General features: G+C 46.3%; 1 protein-coding gene across 3 annotated transcripts in view; it reads right to left on the bottom strand.

The window, feature by feature from the left end:
- The window catches only part of SRGAP3 (SLIT-ROBO Rho GTPase activating protein 3), a 271,705-nt gene that overhangs the window by 115,939 nt on the left and 136,396 nt on the right, over positions 1 to 19,370 (bottom strand). For all 3 annotated transcript variants that reach the window (XM_002813479.5, XM_002813478.5, XM_054551851.2), the window contains exon 3: positions 10,824 to 10,986. In XM_002813479.5, coding sequence (XP_002813525.1) covers positions 10,824 to 10,986 — 163 coding nt within the window. The remainder of the gene's footprint in view (positions 1 to 10,823; positions 10,987 to 19,370) is intronic.

Genomic DNA, 19,370 nt, shown 5'->3' with positions numbered 1-19,370 from the left:
GAAAAGGAGAGCGAACAATAACAAACACCCAGGAACACACCACTCAAATTAGATAACAAAATTTTGTTATTTTTGCTTCAAAATTATTTTTAGGAAGCAAAATGTTACAGATACACTAGAAATGTTCTTGGTCTCCTTCCTTCCTCCCTCTTTCCTCAATTACAATTCTGACACTGCTGTGTATTCTTACACATTCTACATTTGCATAGCTTTATTTCAGCCAGGTGTCTAACCATATGAACCATATAAACTATTCATCTGTGTTCCAAGTTTTATAAAAATGTCATACTGTACCTTACTTTTTTCACCCAACATTAAGTTTTCAAGCTTTATTCACACTGATACTTGTAGATCTAGCGCCTCTTCACTATTGTATAAGATTCCATGGTGCAACTACCCACAACCTATTTAACCATTTCCCTAATGATGGACATTTAGGTTATTTCTCTGTTTCTCTGTTAGAAACACCACTGCAGCAAACATTCTCATACAGTTTTGTGTGTGAGCAGATATGCTAGAATAGCTTTGGGTTATATTTAGAAGTAAAATTGTTGGGTCAAAAGGTCCATACCCCTTCCAGCACTGTTACTAGATATTGCGTGATTGTTCTCTCAAGGAGCTGGACTTATTTACATGTTTCCTGGGAATGCATGAGGGTCCTGAGGCTCCACATTCTTGCCAGCACTTAGGATTGTTTTACCTACCAACTGGGAGTCAGATTGTATCTCATTTTGTTTTATTTTACCTTTTCCTGATTACCAGTAATTATGAGCACCTTTTCTTATATCACTGACCATTTAAGTTTCACTTTTTAATTTTTTTTTTAGGTAGGGTCTTGCTTGGTTGCCCAGGCTGGAGTGCAGTAGTGTAATCATAGCTCACTGCAGCCTCAACCTCCTGGGCTCAGGAGATCCTCCCACCTCAGCCTCCTGAGTAGCTGAGACCACAAGCACACACCACCACACCTGGCTAATTTTTTAAAAATTATTATCTGTAGACTCGGGGTCTCACTATATTGCCCAGGCTTGTCTTCAACTCCTGGCCTCAAGCAGTCCTCCCACCTCAGCCTCCCAAAGTGCTGAGATTACAGGTGTGAGCTGCACCTGTAATCCCAGACCATATCCGGCCTAAATTTCACTTTCTGTGGCTTATCAATTTTTATCACTTACCTATGTTTCTACTGGGTTGTTTTTCCTTTTCTTATTAATTTGTAAGAGCTGATTTTATATTCTGGGTATTAACCTTTTATTGATTCTGTATATGCCAAATATCTTCTCCTTGTCTTGGCCATATTTTCTATTTATTTATTATTGTATGGAAGATTTTTTATTTTTATATAATGAAATTAATCAATATTTTCTTTTATGGTTTGTGCTTTCTGATGTTTTCTTTAAGCAGCCTTTTCCTACACCAAGGTTTTAAATATTAAATGTAATCTACATTGTCTTTCAAAAGTCTTGAAGTGTTGCTTTCTACCTTTAGCACCTTAAGCTTTCCAGAATATATTTCTGTAAACTAATGTAAAGGCCTTATATTTTTCCATATGAGGAAAGTATATGTATATGTATATATAAAATCAGCTCTTACAAATAATAAGAAAAGGACAATCAGTTGAATCAGCCCCATTTACTAAGTAGTCATCCTTTTCCCTCTGATCTGTAATGCACCACTGTCGTTTACCAAGTTTCCATTTATGAAGGGCTCTGTTTCTGGGCTCTCTTCTGTCCAATTGATCAGTTTGTCTAGCCCTGCTCTAGTAATGTCTGACTATCACTCCAGAGGAAGCCTTGATATCTGATAAGGCCAATCCTCCAAAAAATACCAAAAAATGTATAACCTTGCGAGGTACAGTGGCTCATGCCTATAATTCCAGCACTTTGGGAGGCTGAGATGGGAGGATTGCTTGAGGCCAGGAGTTCAAAAACAGCCTGGGCAACAAAGTGAGACCCTGTCTGTACAAAAACTAAAAAAAAAAAAAAAATTGCAGCGTGTAGTGGCATACTCCTGTAGTCCCAGCTACTCAGGAGGCTAAGGCAAGATGATTTCTTGAGCCCAGGAGTTCGAGGCTGCAGTGAGCTATGATCACACCACTGCACTCCAGCCTGGGCAACAGAGTGAAACCCATCTCAAAAAAACAAACAAACAAAACAAAACACAAAAAACAAAAATTAATCTTTATTGTCTTAATTTTCTTATCATGATCCAATAAATTTAGAAACTAAAAATAAGAAGGCTTTAAAAAAAAAACCTTTGAAATTATTTTTTTAAAAACCCAAACCTAATTCTGAATAATTCGTAGTCAAACAAATTATAATGAAAATTATGAAATATTTATATATGAATGAAAATGACAGCATCACTTATCAAAACTTCTGAGATGCAGCTAATTTGTAGCCTCAATGGCATCAATTTTCAATTATTCTTGTTTTCTAATGTATGCATTTCAATGACATTTTCTAATTGGATGTGGCTGGCACACAGAAGCATTATTAACTTCTGTATATTAATCTTTAAGCAGCCATCTTGCTGAACTCTATTCAGCAGCAAGTGTGACTTGCTGTTGGCTTTGATAATACCTTTTATCAGGCGGAGTTCCTATTTATTCCTGATTTGCTAAGAGTTTTTGTCTTAAATGATGAAAAATCAGAAGCATGCCTTTTAAGAGTCAAGGGTGTCACTTCCCTCCACACGGTACTGGACAAAGGTCCTAGCCAAGACAATAAGGCAAGAAAAAGAAATTAGAGGTTATAAAAGAAGAGACAAGACCACCATCATTTAGAACTAATCAGTGAGTGGTTCCTGAGCATATTTTCTTATTTCTGATCCTTTGTTTAACCTGTATGCCCTGAAAAAATCTTCCTTCATCCCATCTCCAATCTCATTCTCATTAAATTTCTTCTCAAAGTCCAAATAATCATCCTAATAATAGCTAATATATATTATTATATATTGTATATAATAGCTAATTATATATTATATATGTTTTACATTATTTTGTGTATATATATGTGTGTGTGTGTATATATATATGTGTATATATATATGTGTATATATATATATGTGTATATATATATGTGTATATATATATATGTGTGTATATATATATATATATGTGTATATATATATATATATGTGTGTATATATATATATATATATATATATATTAGAGACAGGGTCTCTATTGTCCAGGCTGGAGTACAGTGGTACAATCTTGGTGAACTGCAGCCCCAAACTCCCAGGCTTAAGCAATCCTCCAGCCTCAGCCTTGCAAGTAGCTTGGACTATAGGCATGAACCGCCACACCTGGCTAATTTTTAATTTTTCTGTAGAGATGTGGTATTGCTATGCTGCCCAAGCTGGTCTCAAGCTCCTGGCCTCAAGCAATCCTTCCACCTTGGCCTCCCAAAGTTCTGGGGTTACAGATGTGAGCCACCATGCCTGGCCTAATCGCTATAATATTATTTATAGATTGTTTATTGTGTACCAGGTAGACATTTTATATCATTTTTTAGTCCTTACAACAACCTTTTGATGGAGGCTATTATTAGCTCCACTTTGAAAATGACAAAACTGAGAGAGTTTAAGGGATTAGGCGGAGCTCACACAGCAGGAAAAGTGGCAAAACAGAGATGAAATCAGAGTCTGGCCCCAGCCTTGGCCACTGCACTAGACTACCCACCTCTTCGTGATCCAGGACCCAGACCTTCCTCCCACTGGCCTCTGCTTTGGTGTGGATTCCGTCTCCCACTTTCCCCAAATCTCTGCACATCTGTTGGGGACGCTGTGACGCACCACTCAGATCCCCTTCGGGCCTGGGGAAAGTATTCCCCCAGCTGCAGGAAAGTGCTGCCAATGGACTCCCTCAGGTGTCAGCCGCTTTGGAACTGCCTTGGCTGCACAGGCATCATCTGCTCAAGCCCACAGCCTCTTTTAGAGGGAGCCCACATCCAATGACCACCCAACAGGAGGGTTTAAAGGCTCAGTCTCCTCACTGTAGCTCAGGACAACTCTGAAGGGTCATCCCAGCTCCCCAACATCCTTAAGACTGCACCACAGTCCAACTTCTCTGTTTGCTAACTCCTACTTTCCTCCCTTTTTTGCTGCAGGAGGGAATCCCAAGCATCCTCCCTGATACACCCCTGCACCAAAATACAGTCTCAGAGCTGGCTTCCCAGGGAACCCTGGTGATAGATCCTAATTATTTGAGGCTCGCTTCAAATGCTGCTTCCCCCACCTCTAACCTTACCCAAACCTTCCCATCCCAGGTTAGAAGTTCCCCTCCCTCTGAACAAACTTCTGTGGTGATAACCATCCCTCTCTGCTGTATCTGAATGAGTTACCGCTTCACACCTGTCTCTGCTTTCAGACTGCACTGGAAGCTCCTTGAGGGAGAGGAGGGCATTGTGTCTGAGTCGTTTTTCTAACTACTTTACTTTTTTTTAATTAATTTTTTTTGAGACATGGTCTCACTCTGTCACCCAGTGCAATGCAGTGATCACAGCTCACAGCAGCTTCAACTTCCTGGACTCAAATGATCCTCCTGCCTCAACCTCCCGAGTAGCTGGGACCACAGGCAAATGCCACCATGCCTGCATAATTTACTTTTTGTAGAGACAGGGTGTCCCTGTTTTTCAGGCTGGTCTCAAACACCTGAGCTCAAGCGAGCCTCCCCCTCAACCTCCCAAAGTGCTGGGATCACAGGTGTGAGCCACTGCACCTGGCTCTATCTTCTTTGGCACCTGCCTTTATCACTAAGTATGGGCTCTGGGATTGGACACATCTGGATTCAAACCCTAACCTCACCTTTCTTGGCATCAGTTTCCTCATCTGTAAAATGGGATAATGGCAGCATCTTCATCTTAGGTTTGAAGAGTTAAATGTGTATAGAATGCTTAGCCCAGAGCCTGGCACACTGCAGGCATTTGCTCACTGTTTGTTATCTATAATTATTGTTTACCTACTATCATGCTAGTGCTAATATATGTTTATTAAATGAGTTGGGAGTGCCTGATGATGACCGGCTTAGCAGGCTCTACTGGCAGAGTGACCGTTCGTGACTTCATCTCCCTGGGAGACGGTGGAGATTGGCTGAAGGCGCCTCATCCCTTGGCAGGGTGCCCACTCTGCTCTCTCCCTCCTCCTTCCCCATGCAGGCCTCATAGCTGGACCCTCCAGCATGCAAACCCTCACTCCACTCTCTCATGCAACCAAAAAATAAAAAATAAACTTGGCTTTGAATCCAAGGCCACTGGGTGCTTTTGATCTCAGTTACAAAGCAAGGCAATTATTGAACACAAAAAGCCCTGATTTATTTATGAAATGCGATGGACATCTTCGAGGCGGGAACGAGAAAACTCACTCAAGACCAAGTCCTTGTTGCCACACAGTGAATGGTTGCTTTCAAACACAAGCCCCCCACACGGCCTTGCTTCTCTGCAAAGAGTCTTTCCTCATTAGCGCTTCTTCCCAACACCACAGCTTCCAACCATCAAATTCACATCACGGCCGGGGCAAGTAATTAAATTCCACAGGCATCAGAGCATAGAATAATGGATGGCTATTGTTAAGGAAGCTGAAGAAAACAGAATGAGGCTGGAAATGGAATGGGCTTCAATACCCAGTTTCAGAAACGGTTAGTGGGGAGCAGGAGAGCAAGTGGGATGCGGACTGACCCTCCCACCTGGTGCAGCACATGGGGTAGTGGCTTTAGTCCTGGAGCTGGAGGTGAAAACCTGAGTTTGGAGCCAGACTCTGCATTTGCCAAACATGAGCCTCAGTTTCCTCATCTGTGAAACGAGGAGGTTGGACTAGGAGTCGTTCTCTATGTATGGTCCCCAGAACAGAAGCATCAGTATCACCTGGGAATATGCTAGAAATGCAGGTTCTCAGGCCCCACCTTAAACCTACTGAATTGGAAACTGTGGGACTGGGGCCCAGCAGTCTGCATTTAATAAAGCCTCCAGGTGATCCTGATGCACGCTAGATTTTAAGAACCGCAGTTAGGTAATGTTTAAAGACAAAGCCAAATACTCAAATGCACAAAGGGCCAGAGAGGCAAAATCAAGGAGCCAAGTAAGGTAAAATACGCCAGCAGGGTCAGTGGAGTGGCAGAGACAGCGTGCCTAGGCTGACGGGGCTGGCAGCCACTCAGCTACTGCTAGCTGATGCCAAGTGTGAGTCCACGTGGGGCTGGTATAGTCAGAGCTTCTGATTTTGCAAGAGAAACACAAAATCGTGATTTTAGGAGAAATCTTGAAATGTTTAAATGTCAACTTAATCTTTCTTAACATAGTAAGGGCCAAGAAGATTATACGTCAGAGCCAAACTCAGTTGTGCACTGCCATTTTTCAGCCTCTGTTCTGAGTTTTTTCCTTCAACCTCCATCACAATAAACTCTACCCCCTGGCTCTTACCTTTCTCCAGACCCTGAACTCCCAACCTCCTTTCCCCATTCAACAGGCTCTTATTCATCCGTCAACACCCAACTCCAGGGGCACTTCCACTGTGAATTTATTCTCAACTCTTTGCCCCACTTTCCACCTCTCACTAAGAAGACAGAGAAGAATCAAACAGGAGGCCAAAGAATTGACACACAGAAGGTGACACCGAGGAGGAAGACATGGAGAAGTTACAAAACAGCCTTTTCCCACAGAGGAGGAATTAGCACCTCTTGGCAGTTTTTCTTGCTGCTTGAAAAATCATTCAAATAAGGACACCGATCCCATTTGACCAGAATCTAACAAAATGAAGTTTTAGAAGGGTAAATATGAAGAAACACAAAAGCAGAAGTCAAAGGCTGGATTAAAAAACAATTGGTACACAAATACCTGGGACTTTTTGCTGACTGAGACTTCACTGTGTCAATCATGTGGTAAAACAATCATCAAAGAGGCAAACACCATCATGGGTCTTATTATGAGAAATAAAGTGTCTGGACAGCCCTGCTCTGCCGTGAGCTGCTCAGACCTTCCTAGAGTATTCCGACTGGTTCTGAATAGTAACTTTTGTAGGTCAGAGAAGACCTGAAGCATGACCCAGGGAGGGCGACTGTTATGGGGACAGAAACACAAAGCCAAATTCCAGGAGGACGATAGAAGGAACCTGGGACATCTGCCCATAGGCAGGAAGGAGCAGTGGATGGTCACGATTTCTGCCTTCAAGCAACTGACAGGTTTCCATGTGGGTGTGATCTGTTTGCCCCTCTAGGGATGATCAGGACCTGTGAGTGAAAACATTACAAGATTCCATTTTGGCATTCGGGAGAATTTTCTGTTGATCACGGATGTCCACACATGGAATGAGCTATCGTGAGAGGTAAGGAGCGTTCTTTATTGAGGGACATCTACAGCTGCTGTAGAGGATGATAAAAGGGCTGGAAAAGAGAGTCCAGTGGCCATCTCCTGTTTTATTTCTCCCTTCTTCTTGCAAAGGCACCCCTACTTTTCTTGGGGAACCACCCCTCACCCATTCTCAGTCCCACGGGTCAGGTGGAACTGAGTGTGCATCTGGCTTCAGGGATGGGTATGTTTCCCAGCCTGGTGAGGCAGAGCCCTGCAGCCCCCCAGCCACAGATGCAGCCCCCGGTGTGCTCACGTGACCCATGCTGGACCAATCACAGACCAAAAAATCCCATTCTGGGAAAAGGGACTTGAAGCAGAGAGGATGTAAGTCTGGAGATGCCAGGGGCCCTGTGGTTATCACATGGCCAGGGGGTGGGGCTGACTATAAAAGAGCCCCTAGCTCCCCCCCAAAAAAGGGAAACAGAGAAAACTGGAGCAGAGTTGCAGAAAGAGTTGCAGAAAGACAGAGTTCTAGTAACATCCTTTGTTCCCCTGAAGCCCCCCATGCCCGAAGCCAGGCTTATAACTAGTAAGGTCCCTTTTTCTCTTAAAGCGGGGCAAGCTGCATTTCTGCTGTCTGCCACCATAAGAGTCCTGATCACTAAAGATGGCCTCCTGGATCTCATTCAGTTTAATTTTGCTATGGCTGATCCACATCTCACACTTAAAGCAAGGGCCACGTGCATGGGCTTCTGGAATTTGAAGTGCTGCCTCTAGTCATAAGAACACACTCCACTGCAAAAGGGGAAATGGAGAATCATGAAAAGTTATTAAGTCAAACCACCTCCCGCATCAGTGAGAAGCTGGCAGGCAGGGCAGTTGCCCAGGCCCAAACCAGAAGATAGGCACAGGACAGACACCTGGCCTAGAAGCCGCTCCCATCTCCCGCAGCCTCACTGCCAGACTGTGGCTTAGTAGAGCCCTAGGACCCCAGCTCAGACATGGGGAGTGGTTTCTATTCTTAGTGATCACTGGCAAGCTACCATTTAATAAGCACCTACTGGATACCAGGCCTGGGCTGGACACTTGGCTCACCTCTACATATTAAAGCGGCCCCCTGTGAAGTTGGCATTGTTACCAGCTCCATTTCCCAGATGACAAAACGGAGACTCAGAGAGACTTGCCCAGGGTGCAGTGATAGGCAGTTCTGAGACAAACTCCAAAAGCCCAGCCACTCTGCCTCCTGCTGGTAATGACAAGGGGCCCAAAGCAACCAAGTCTGGGTTCTCCTTGCAGCCTCCCAACGCTTTACTTCCTCACCTGTAAAATGAGGTGAGTGAGGATCCCCAGTCTGACCAGAGAGCAGCCTCCATAGTTGCTTTGAGGTCTGCGGGAACTATTATTATGTAAAGAGTGCCGGCCTCCGTTCCGAAATTAGGTATAACTGATGCAACACAAGGGGGCCGTGCTGTGCAAAGTCAGCCAGCCAGGCTCTGTCCGCGCCTCTCTCCAAAGCCCCTGTGGGCTGGGCTGTTTCCTTTGTTCCACAGGCACAGGCCTGGTAACAAGGCAGCCAGGAGCTCAGCTGTAGACATTTTTTTCATTATTTTCCACCCTGTTAACCTCCATCACAAGTCAGGCTGCTGTCAGCCTAAATGAGAACTGAAAAGATTTATCTCACTTGTCCCAGGGCTCAGCTCAGGAAAAAGACCCTTCATTTCCTAAAGGCTTTGATGACCCTTTCTCTGTGAGTCACTCCCACCAAGGAAAAAAGATGTGACAGCAGCAGCAGGCGGGGGCTGGGAATGGGACCAACAGTCCAAACTTGCAGACGTCTGGATCACTTCAGTTTGGCTTTGCAAAGCACTGTGTAATTTTTTTTTCTTTGCACTGTATTTACCTTCCTAATTATGTTTGCTTATGCAATATGAAACTTAGCCCACATTTCATAAACACAACCCCAGAAGGAGACCAGAAGCATATTGTGTGGCAGGAGAAAATTAGCCTGCGATTACAATTTTGCTATAGAAGTAATCCTCAAAGTGGACAATCCAAACACAGACCATGGAGAGATGATTATATTTTCAATCAACTTGTCCCCTTCTTTGTGCTTCTAGCAATCTCAGATCACCAAACCCCTGAAACTGGCACCTGGCAAGAAGAGATGAGCTAGATTCTTTTGGTAATAATAGTCTCTTAAATTTGCATAATAATAGTCAGCTTTCATGAGCACTTACTAAGTGCCAGGTGATGCTCTCCACGCTGTACACAGGAACAACAAGCCTGTTAATCCTTCCATCTGCCATGGGTATTTATCTCCATCCCCATTTCACAAATGAGGAAACTGAGGCACAGAGCATTGAAGTAACAAGCCCAAAGATACACAGCTAATAAATGATGGAACCAGGATTATGAACCCAAGAATTTAAGAATTCTGGACCCAGAGGCCACATCCCAAACCACTTTGCAATAATGCCACTCTCCCCGCACACCATTTGTTTAACGCTCACCCTCCTGGGAAGTAGCTGATCTTAACCCTGCAGGATAGACAAAAAGGATGAGTTTCACAGAGGCTAAATAACTTACCCATTTTACAGACAAGGAAACTGAAATTCACAAAAGTGAGTTTAGTTCTTCAAACAGTTGCACAGCACCTTGTACATGCCAGGCACTGTGCAAGGAACGTGGGATACAGAGACCTCAGTGCTCCTTCCACACTCAGCTTCTGGATGTTTATATGGGTAAAACCTTTCTGAAGGCAATAAGGTACACTGTCAAAAGCATTAAAAATGAGCATACTTCCGACTCTAAAATTCCCACTGCAGAAACTGATCCTAAGAAAGTAACAGCGAATGTGACAAAGAAGCTCACGGCAGTGTTATTTATAAGAGTAAAATAACAGAAATAAACTAAGTGCTCAACAATAAGAGATTAAATAAATTAGAGTACATCTATACAATGAAATACTATGTAATCATTCAAAATGTTATAGAAATATACTATTGATGTGGGAAAATGTAATAGGGTATTATGTAATTTGTTAGGTGACATAAGCAGGTAGTAAAATCATATATGCATTATGATCTGATTTGGAAAAAATACATAGGTACACTAGAAAATATACAAATTTAAGCAGTCTCAGAAAATGTATTTGCGTTTGTACACGAGAAATTCCTAGGATATCAAAGTGATTATCTCCAAACAATGCCATTTCAGGTGATTTTAATTTTTGTGTGTGTGCTCATCTTCATTTTTTAAAATTTTCTACAATGAATATGTACTACTTACCTAGCCATGCAAAGGTTTTTATTTTTGTGGCAGTGGTTGCTAAAGTGGCTAAGACCACACACTCTTTAAAAGGCACATCCAGGGTTCAAATGGGCTGGGGTCCCAAGTCCAGCCCTCAGCCATTTGCATCCTTCAATGCACCTGCCGCTCCTGGTCCCTTGTCTCCAAACCACATCCCACCCTGGCTGGTATACTGTTACCATGGGCCAGCTTGGGGCAAAGACCTGGGACACATAGAGCAGCCCACTTGCCTACCTTTTTGAAGAGTCTGATGACATCCTCACTGATCTGGGAGAGGCGGACGATGACATTGTTCATGAAGATGTCATTGAGGGTGGCATGGTCTCGGCTCTCCCGCCGGGTCTGATGCAGAACCAGATACCAACAGTTCACAGGCGAGAGGAGGTACTGGTCCTTCCTGTGGAAACCAAGAAAGCTCAGATTGGCTACACTGGAACTGTCATCCAACAGTGGTTTATGCTGTCACCCACTTCAGCTCTTTTAACCTCCACGGTGCCCCTTCAAGGTCAGTCTTGTTGTTACACCTTATACAGTTGGGGAAACAGGCTACAATGCTGAAGGGCTCCTCCAAGGTCACAGACCAGCACTGGGGCCAGAACCCAGGTCTTTGACACCTATGCGGTTCTACTCTCCCACTGAATGTGGTGCTTGCTCCAGGTACCTCTACCTTCTGGGAAGAAGCTACCTCCCCTGGGGCTAAGAAATACTAAACCAACTGTTTTTTAAATATTATACTTGTATGATTTCTGGAACTATGCAATAGAAAGAACAAAAAGTAGGTACTTCCACTCCCCCATTCTGCCTTCCTCAACCCCTGTAATTTTCTTGGGCTCTTAACTTCTTTGTTCTTCCCCAGGGATTGGCTTCTGTCTCTTGACCTCTTGGAAACACATGCCTTTGCCCCTCCACAGAGCTGTTGGGAAAGGGGCTAGGAGGGTTCAGATTCTGTCTTCAGGAGGAAGGGTTAAGGAAAATGCAAGTACCTAAAAGACAAATAACCCTTTTTCCTGCAATGACTGATAGGTTATTAGCACTCTCTAGCTGGGTGTGATGCTAAAGCAGGGGTTCTTAAAGTGTGCTCCCAGACCAGCAGCAAGAGCATGACCTGGGGACTGGTTAGAAATGCAGAGTCTCCAGTCCCACTCCAGACCTGCTGAGTCACACACTCTTGGGGTGGGCCCACAATCTGGGCTTTACCAAGCCCTCCAGGGGTTTCGGATACTCACTCAAGTCTGAGAACCACAGATCCTTATACTATTGTTTCCCAAAGCTCAGGATGCTAATGAGACCAGAGAAAATCTGTCTCTTGGCTCTGCAGATGCTCCTCAACTTACTATGGGGCTACATCCTAATAAACCCATCACAAGTTGAAGATATCCTAAGTTGAAAATGCATTTAGTAAGCCCAAACTACGGAACATCATAGTTTAGCCTACCCTACCTTAAACGTGCTCAGAACACATTAGCCTACGGGTGGGCAAAATCATTGCACACAAAGCCTATTTTCTAATAAACTGTTGAATATCTTATGTAATTAGTTGAATGCTATCCTGAAAGTGAAAAACAGAATGGTTTTATGTGTACTTGAAATATGGTTTATACTGAATGTGTATCACTTTCACAACACTGTAAATTCTCAAAATTAGAAGTCAACCCATGGTTAAATTAAGGACCATCTGTATTTGCCAAAGACCCCTCTGTGAGCCTCAGGAAAGGGTGGATACACCCTGTTATCCAGGAAGGAAGAGACAGGTCAATTCAAAAGCAAAACCAAACCAATAACCGTTTCCTGCCACGCAGGGCACCTATGCTAAAGCTCTTGTCCTCTGACCCAGAGTATCTCCCTGACTCCTTTCCAGTGTGGAGAGAGATGTTGGAAAGGCAGGATGTGAGGGGAGAGGCCAGGGTTCCCCCAGGCCTGCCTTGTCCCACCCCTGTCCTGAGTGTGGACCACCTCCAGGAGCTGGCCAAGGTTCTGTTCTCAGAAAACACAGCCTCCCACTATTAGTGTTTTTTGAGGAAGGCAATTGATAGAGTTTGGTTTTGTCCCCACCCAAATCTCAACTTGAATTGTATCTCCCAGAATTCCCACATGTTGTGGGAACGGTCTTGGGGGCCAGTCTTTCCCGTGCTATTCTCGTGATAGTGAATACGTTTCATAGGATCTGATGGGTTTATCAAGGGTTTCTGCTTTTGCTTCCTCCTCATTTTCTCTTGCCACCACCATGTAAGAAGTGCCTTTCACCTCCCACCATGATTCTGAGGCTTCCCCAGCCATGTGGGACTGTGAGTCCAATTAAACTTCTTTTTCTTCCCACTCTTGGGTATGTGTTTATCAGCAGTGTGAAAATGGACTAATACAGCAATTCTGCTGACTCCCACTATGACCACATACACCTCCCCAAAGCCAAGCAGAAGGACCTCTGAACTGCTGTCCCCACCCCACTCCCACCACCCCATCTCTCCCTATCTCCTGGGGCTTGGGAAGGTAGGTGGGGCAGGGCTACCTTGACTTCAAGGAATTTTTCTTTTTCTCACCAAATGTGCTAAAAATCTATCTAGGCAGCAGAAATTTGAGAGAAGAAAATTAGATTTAGATAAAGGATGGGAACTATCTAAGGAAAAGGGAGGATGATGAAGCATTTACAACACTGCTGTGAAACAAACAGATTTCTCCTTGGCTTATAGCCTAGAGAAAAAGCCAGGACACTACAATTAGACCCCAACTAGAATCCCTCAGCATCTACTGTGTCAGGTCTTGGGTGGGTTCTGGGCACCCAAAGGTGGCTGTGATGCACACTCTGCCTTGGAGGGGCTCACTGCTGAGTGGCTGCATCAGAAAAAAAGAATTAGAGAGGAAGGTGGTTCCAGTCTATAACAGAGACATACGCAGAGCATCAGTTCTGCTGGAGAAGCTGCAGAAGGCATCGTTCTCCTCCAGTGCGTTCTGGGTACCAGGCGCGTGGCCTCTTCTATTCCCACTGGGGCCTTGACGCTTTTCCCTCTGCCTGGAATACCACAGTCCCTGCTCTTCTCATGAATGCCTGTTTCTATTACTGTAGGTTCAGCTTAGATGATACCTCCCTAGAGAACACTCCCTTGACCACACGCTAAGGCAGTGGTTCTCAGTGTGGCCCCTGAACCAGCAGCAGCAGCATCACTTAGGAACTTGAAAGTACAAGTTCTCAGGGCAGCCCCAGACTACGTGTACTCAGAAGCCCTAGGACTGGGCCCAGAATCTGTGTTTTAACAAGCCCTCGAGGTGATTTGGATGCATACTCAAGTTACAGAACTTCTACCTCAAGGAGTTTCCATCCCTCCCCCTCACCCTACTGTGAGCTCTTTGAGAGCAGGGATCATTTCTATTGTGTCATCACGTCTAGCACCCAGCAACGTGCCTGCCATGTAGCAGATGCTATGGAAGAAAGACCCATGAAAAAGGATTGCATTTGTGCTGGGTCTTGAAGGATGGGTAGGAGTTTTCCAAATGGTCAGAAGTCAGAGAAAGGATGGAATTGTGGGTAGAAGGAACAGTGGGTACAAATATAGTGAAGTAGCTCAGAAGAGCTGGAATTCTGAGTGTGTTAGTGGAGGACTGTAGGACATGAGGCTGGGGATACAGATTAAAGGCCCAATTGTGGGGGAGACTGCCAGACTAAGGGGGTGAGACCCCTTATCTTCTAGACCACATAGTTCTCAACCTGTCCTATACACTAGAATCAACTGGGGAGCTTTTAAAAAAACACCAAGACCCAGGACCCATCCAAGACAAAATCAGAATCTCTGGGGGTAGCGCATGGTACTCATATTTTTATACTCTCTAGAAGATTCTAATGTGCAGCCAGAGTTAAGAATGCCTGCTTTAAGCCGGGTGCAGTGGCTCATGCCTGAGTCCCAGGGCTTTGGGAGGCTGAGGTAGGAGGATCACTTGAGTCCAGGAGTTCAAGACCAGCCTGGGCAACATAGCAAGACTCCATCTCTACAAAAAATTTAAAAATTAGCCGGGCGTAGCGGCACACACCTGTAGTCCTAGTTACTTGGGAGACTGAGGTGGGAGGATCACTGGAGCCCGGAAGGTGGAAGCTGCAGTGAGCTATGATCATGCCACTGCACTCCAGCCTGAGTAATAGGCAAGACTCAGTTTCTAAAATAAATAAGAATGTCTGCTATGGGCAGTGGGGAGCCATGGAAGTTATTTCAGCAGAGGTAGGATATAACCAACATGTGTTTTGGCATGATCATGGAAGGCAGATTGGAGGATGAAGGGATGGATGGGTAGGTGGGTGGGTGGATGAGCAGGGATATGGGGCTTTTGGTAAGAGGACCAGGCAAGAGGTAATCTTAGTTCAAAAGAGAAATGGTGAGGCCTGGGTGTGGTCTTTTGGCCAGAGAAGGATGGACTTGAGAGATTTCTCAACAGGAGAGCAGATCCTCTTGGAAACTTCCTGGAAACAGCAGAAAGAGGAGGAAGGAGCAGACGGTGATTCCGAGGCTCAGATCTTAGGCGACTGGGTAGATGCTGATGACATGAACTGAGATAAGAACTGCAAGGGGAGCAGTAGGTTTGGACAGAAAATGCATTGCTTGTCTCATTTTCACCGCTTCCTAGGTGGTGATGGAAATGGAAAGATTAAAGGAGAGATGAGATAATTGAGCTGTTACCTAAATTACTTCAGGGGCTTAGCTGAACCTGGGAGGTAAGAAGTGAACAGCACCAGGGAATTAAATGTGCAAAATTATGGAAGCCACAGCCAAAAGGTGAGTTTCAGAGGGAAGGAAAAACACAAGTGATCTGGAACTGATGGGGAACTGCTGGGACAGTTTGGGGACCATTAACTAGGTCATCTAGCCAGAGAGATGAGATGAGAGGAAGGGCAGAGAGGACAGCGCTGTCCTTATCAGAAGCTGCAAGCCAGGAGGCAGTGCGGGGTAAGACAGAATTGCAGGAGGCAGAGTGAGCCAAGGCAAGGAGGAGGAGGTTACCCGAAAGCAGCCGAAGACTCAAGTTGAAGTGAGCAGCTGCTGCGAAGATTCCTTCCAGCCCTTGTTCACTCCTTGCATTTGTGTGTCTGTGCTGGGCAGGACTAGGTGCTGCGAGTGCAGGAGCAACCAAGGCTGCAAGACCCTGCCCTGCAAGTCTTCCACTTGAGTAAGAAGATTCACAAGGAACAGAAAGTGATGAGGCAGCCTCATCAATGCAGTCATGGGAAGGAGGCTATGGAGCAGAGAGGAGCCTCCTTCCCCAGATCTGGTGGTGAGGTTGGTCATGCATGGCTTCCTGGAGGAAACGCTTTCTAGACTGAGAACTGAAGCCTGGACTGGAGTTTCACAGGGAGGAGGCTTCAAAGGGGAGAAATGTGATGAGCAAAGGCCCAGGGAGGAGCAGGAGAGGGAGGAGCAGGTAGGGAGGGGGCCCAAGCATGGTGTTCTGGGGTAGGAGAGTGAGGACAGCAGGTGAACATGGAGACTGAGGCAGGGGCCACTTGGCAAAGGGCCTTTAACTCTCATTAGAGTTCAAGCTCTGTCCTGAGGTCAGCAAGCAGACCTTGAAGGGTTTACAGAAGGGGAGTGAAAGGGTAAAACTGCACTTTCAAACTCTCGCTCTGGCTGCTGTGCAGAGCCAAGGGCCGGGAGAGAAACTGAGGGATTCAAGAAAGGCTTAGGTAGGAAATTGACTGGACAGGGAGATTGACGGGATGGAGTTAGGGCTGCAAGTTGAGAGAGAGCAAAAGATGTCCAGGATGACTCTTCGGTTTTTGGTTTGGGCACCTGGGGGAGTAGAAGGAGCCTCTGTGGAGATGAAGAGGAGCAGGTCAAGGGTGGGGAGGGGAGGGAGGACGATGAGTTCAAGTTGAACAGGACGAGTCTAAAAGGCTGTGGGGCATCCAGATGGAGCTATCTGGGCTGGAGAGACAAACATGGAAGCCAGCAGCAAAGAGTTGGATGCTATTTAAAACCACACAACAACAAGGAAGGCTTTACAAATGCCGTGGCCACATGGCAGGAGAGGTGAATCCCCGGGAAGCCTGGCAAGGCTGTGGCCGGAGGGCTGGGGCAGGGCCAAGCCGCGGTGGCGCCTCCCCTCCTGCTTCCCTGAAAGAGGGCAAGATGGGGCAATGTGCAGCCCGGCCTTCTCTGAGGTGCTGTCCCAGGCCTGCCGTCCGATCAGCGGCCCATTCTCTAGGTCCATCCCAGCATGGGAAACTGCTGGTTCTGCACCCCCACCTTCTCCCAGCCCTGGCTCCCTCCTGTGGGGCAGGTCATTTGTAGTCTAAAAGGCTGGGGTGAACTCTTGACCCACAGCCAGGGTCAAGAGCTGCTCTGTAGAAAGCTAGCATGTGTGGCCTTGGCCACAATGGTACCAGGCAGGCTCTACCACGTCTGAAAGAAGAAAGAAGGCCCACAGATGGGACTCAGAACAGCAGTAGAGAACAGAAAGCCACCTGGACGTGGGCATGGGTGTTCACCGGTGTCTGCCATGCTAGCTGTGGACTCTGGGCAGGCCACCTATCCCCTGTAGCCTGGCCACTCACACCATGGAGTCACTCTGGGCTTACATGCCAGAAGAGAGCTCTGCAGTCATTCTTCAGCAGTTCATGCATTCCATACATTTTTGTTGAATATTTCGTATAGATCAGACCCCAGGGACACAATCTTGAGCCCAACAGACAGAGTTCCTGCCTTCATGGAGCAGACAGTCTGGTGAAGAGACAGACACCCACCACGAGCCCACGAATGTGGGTAGAGTTAGAAGTGCAGAATGTGCTGGAACAGAGGGGAGCCTGTGCCATGAGTGCCTGTAATAAGGGGGCTGGCCTGATTTTTGGGTCACTAAAGTGTCCCCAAGGAAGAGGTCATTAAGCTGGGCTCCAAAGGAAGAGTTGGAGGGCGCTAGTGAAAGGGGCTGGGCAGGTGGGCTGGTGAGAGAAGGCTCCAGGCAGAGGGAACAGAATGGGCAAAGGCGCTTCAGGGCGGACAGCTTGGTGTATTTAAGGAACTAGGTAAAGAACAGCCTGGCTGGAGTGGGAGGCAAGGCAGAGGAGGAAGAGGGTGCAGAGTGAGGCTGGAGGGGCCTGCAGGGTCTCACGCACTCCATCCTGTCCCCATCTGGCTCACACTGGGACTGCAGGAGGGAGGAAGCACGAAGGCCGCGGACCGCAGAGCCAGACACCAGGCTGCAGAAAACTTAAGCCTCTGCCTTCCCTGTTCCTGGGGTTGTTTGCCCCTTTTGAAAGCGGAACCCCTTTGACCTGAGATCCAGCTCTCTGTGCCAGCAGCCACTTTTGTCTTCTGCAGCCTCATTTTTGGAAGACATCAGAATGAATGAGGGCCAGTGCTCTCGGCCAAGGCACTCAGCGACCCTTCTGCTTCTCCAATCTTTCATGCAAGCGTCGACCCAGCAAGCAGAAGCTGCTGAACTAAGACATCACGTTAGAAATTTTGCATATGTATGTATATATTTTCTTTTTTTATGGCCAGAAAATAGCAATGAACATTACTGGTGAGTCACAGCTTTCTTTCTTTGGCTAGGGGATCTGGATATGAGGTTCCAGGAGACTGCAGCTAGGGGGGCCAGGCCTTGCCAAGCTAGTGAGTTGGGAAAATGAAATTAGCAGTGAGCCAGTTTCTCCAGCTTCTCGGCTGAGGGCCGGAAAATTCCGCTTAGCAAACAAAACCCATTTCCAAGCTTGCAGAGCCTCATGTTCCAGATGAATCCAAAGCCGCTGCCCTGGGACCAGGGTCCCTCTGGGAGGAAGGCAAGCTCCTGCTCGGGCTTCCTTCCCTGTTCCAGGACCTTCTCAGGCCTCACACTGGGCTTGCCTCCGAGAAATGCTACCTCAATCAGTTCTATGGCCAGAAAGGTGCATTTAACCTCCTGCTACCTAAGCTGCCCCAAGCAGGATTCGGGATTCATTGCACTTGCTTGTAGCATGAATCATCAATTCAGCCAATAGTAAGTGTGTGCCTGTTTTGTGCCAGGCAATGGTAAGCAAAATGAGCCACACTTCCCGCTTCGTGGAGCTTACAATCTAGTGGGGGTCTCAGATAACAATCAGATAATCACAAAAATCTATAGAAAATGGCAGCAGGAAGAAGGGCTCTGAAGGAGAAATGCATGGAGTCCGGAGAGTGTTTAAGAGGGGGCTGCCCTCTCCTGGGGAAGGCAGAGGGGAGGGAGCATCAGGGGACCCTGGGGTCCTTCTCATCACTGAGACCTGAGCTGAGCTACTTCTCCTCCTGGATGCCTCCCTGGCCACCTACACACCCTATGTCACACTATGTCATTGTCATTACAGCACTCCACACCTGATGCTTGTTGTGTTCTTTTCCTTTTTGCTTCTGGTCTTTGTCCCCTCTCTAGGTTATATCTGTCCTACTCACCAGTGTTTCTCTGGTGCCCAGGCCAACCTGGGCTTATAGGCACTCTCAGAAAATATTTGTGAGTAGGTGAAAAGTGCCCCCTGAGCTCAGACTAGAAGGATGGGTAGGTTTTAACACAGCACAGCGATAAAGAAGAGCATTCCCAGAAATAAGCGTGAAGCTCTCATGGGCATGGGCATCATCTGGAACTGACAGAAAGTGAGTGTGGCCAGAGGGCAGAGAGGGGCTGGATGAGGGTCAGACAAGACTGAACATGTAGCACAGCCAGGGCCCTGAAGGACAAGACATGCATGGGGCTGCATACTAGTTTTCTAGGTGCTGTCACACAGGACCATAGAGTGGCTCAGACAACAGGTATGTGTTGTCTCACAGTCCTGGAGGCTGGAAGTCTGAGATCAAG

This window comes from Pongo abelii, chromosome 2, assembly GCF_028885655.2.
Source record: "Pongo abelii isolate AG06213 chromosome 2, NHGRI_mPonAbe1-v2.0_pri, whole genome shotgun sequence".
NCBI lineage: Eukaryota > Metazoa > Chordata > Mammalia > Primates > Hominidae > Pongo > Pongo abelii.
Note: the sequence above shows the minus strand (reverse complement) of the source record. Positions and strands in the feature narration are given on the sequence as shown.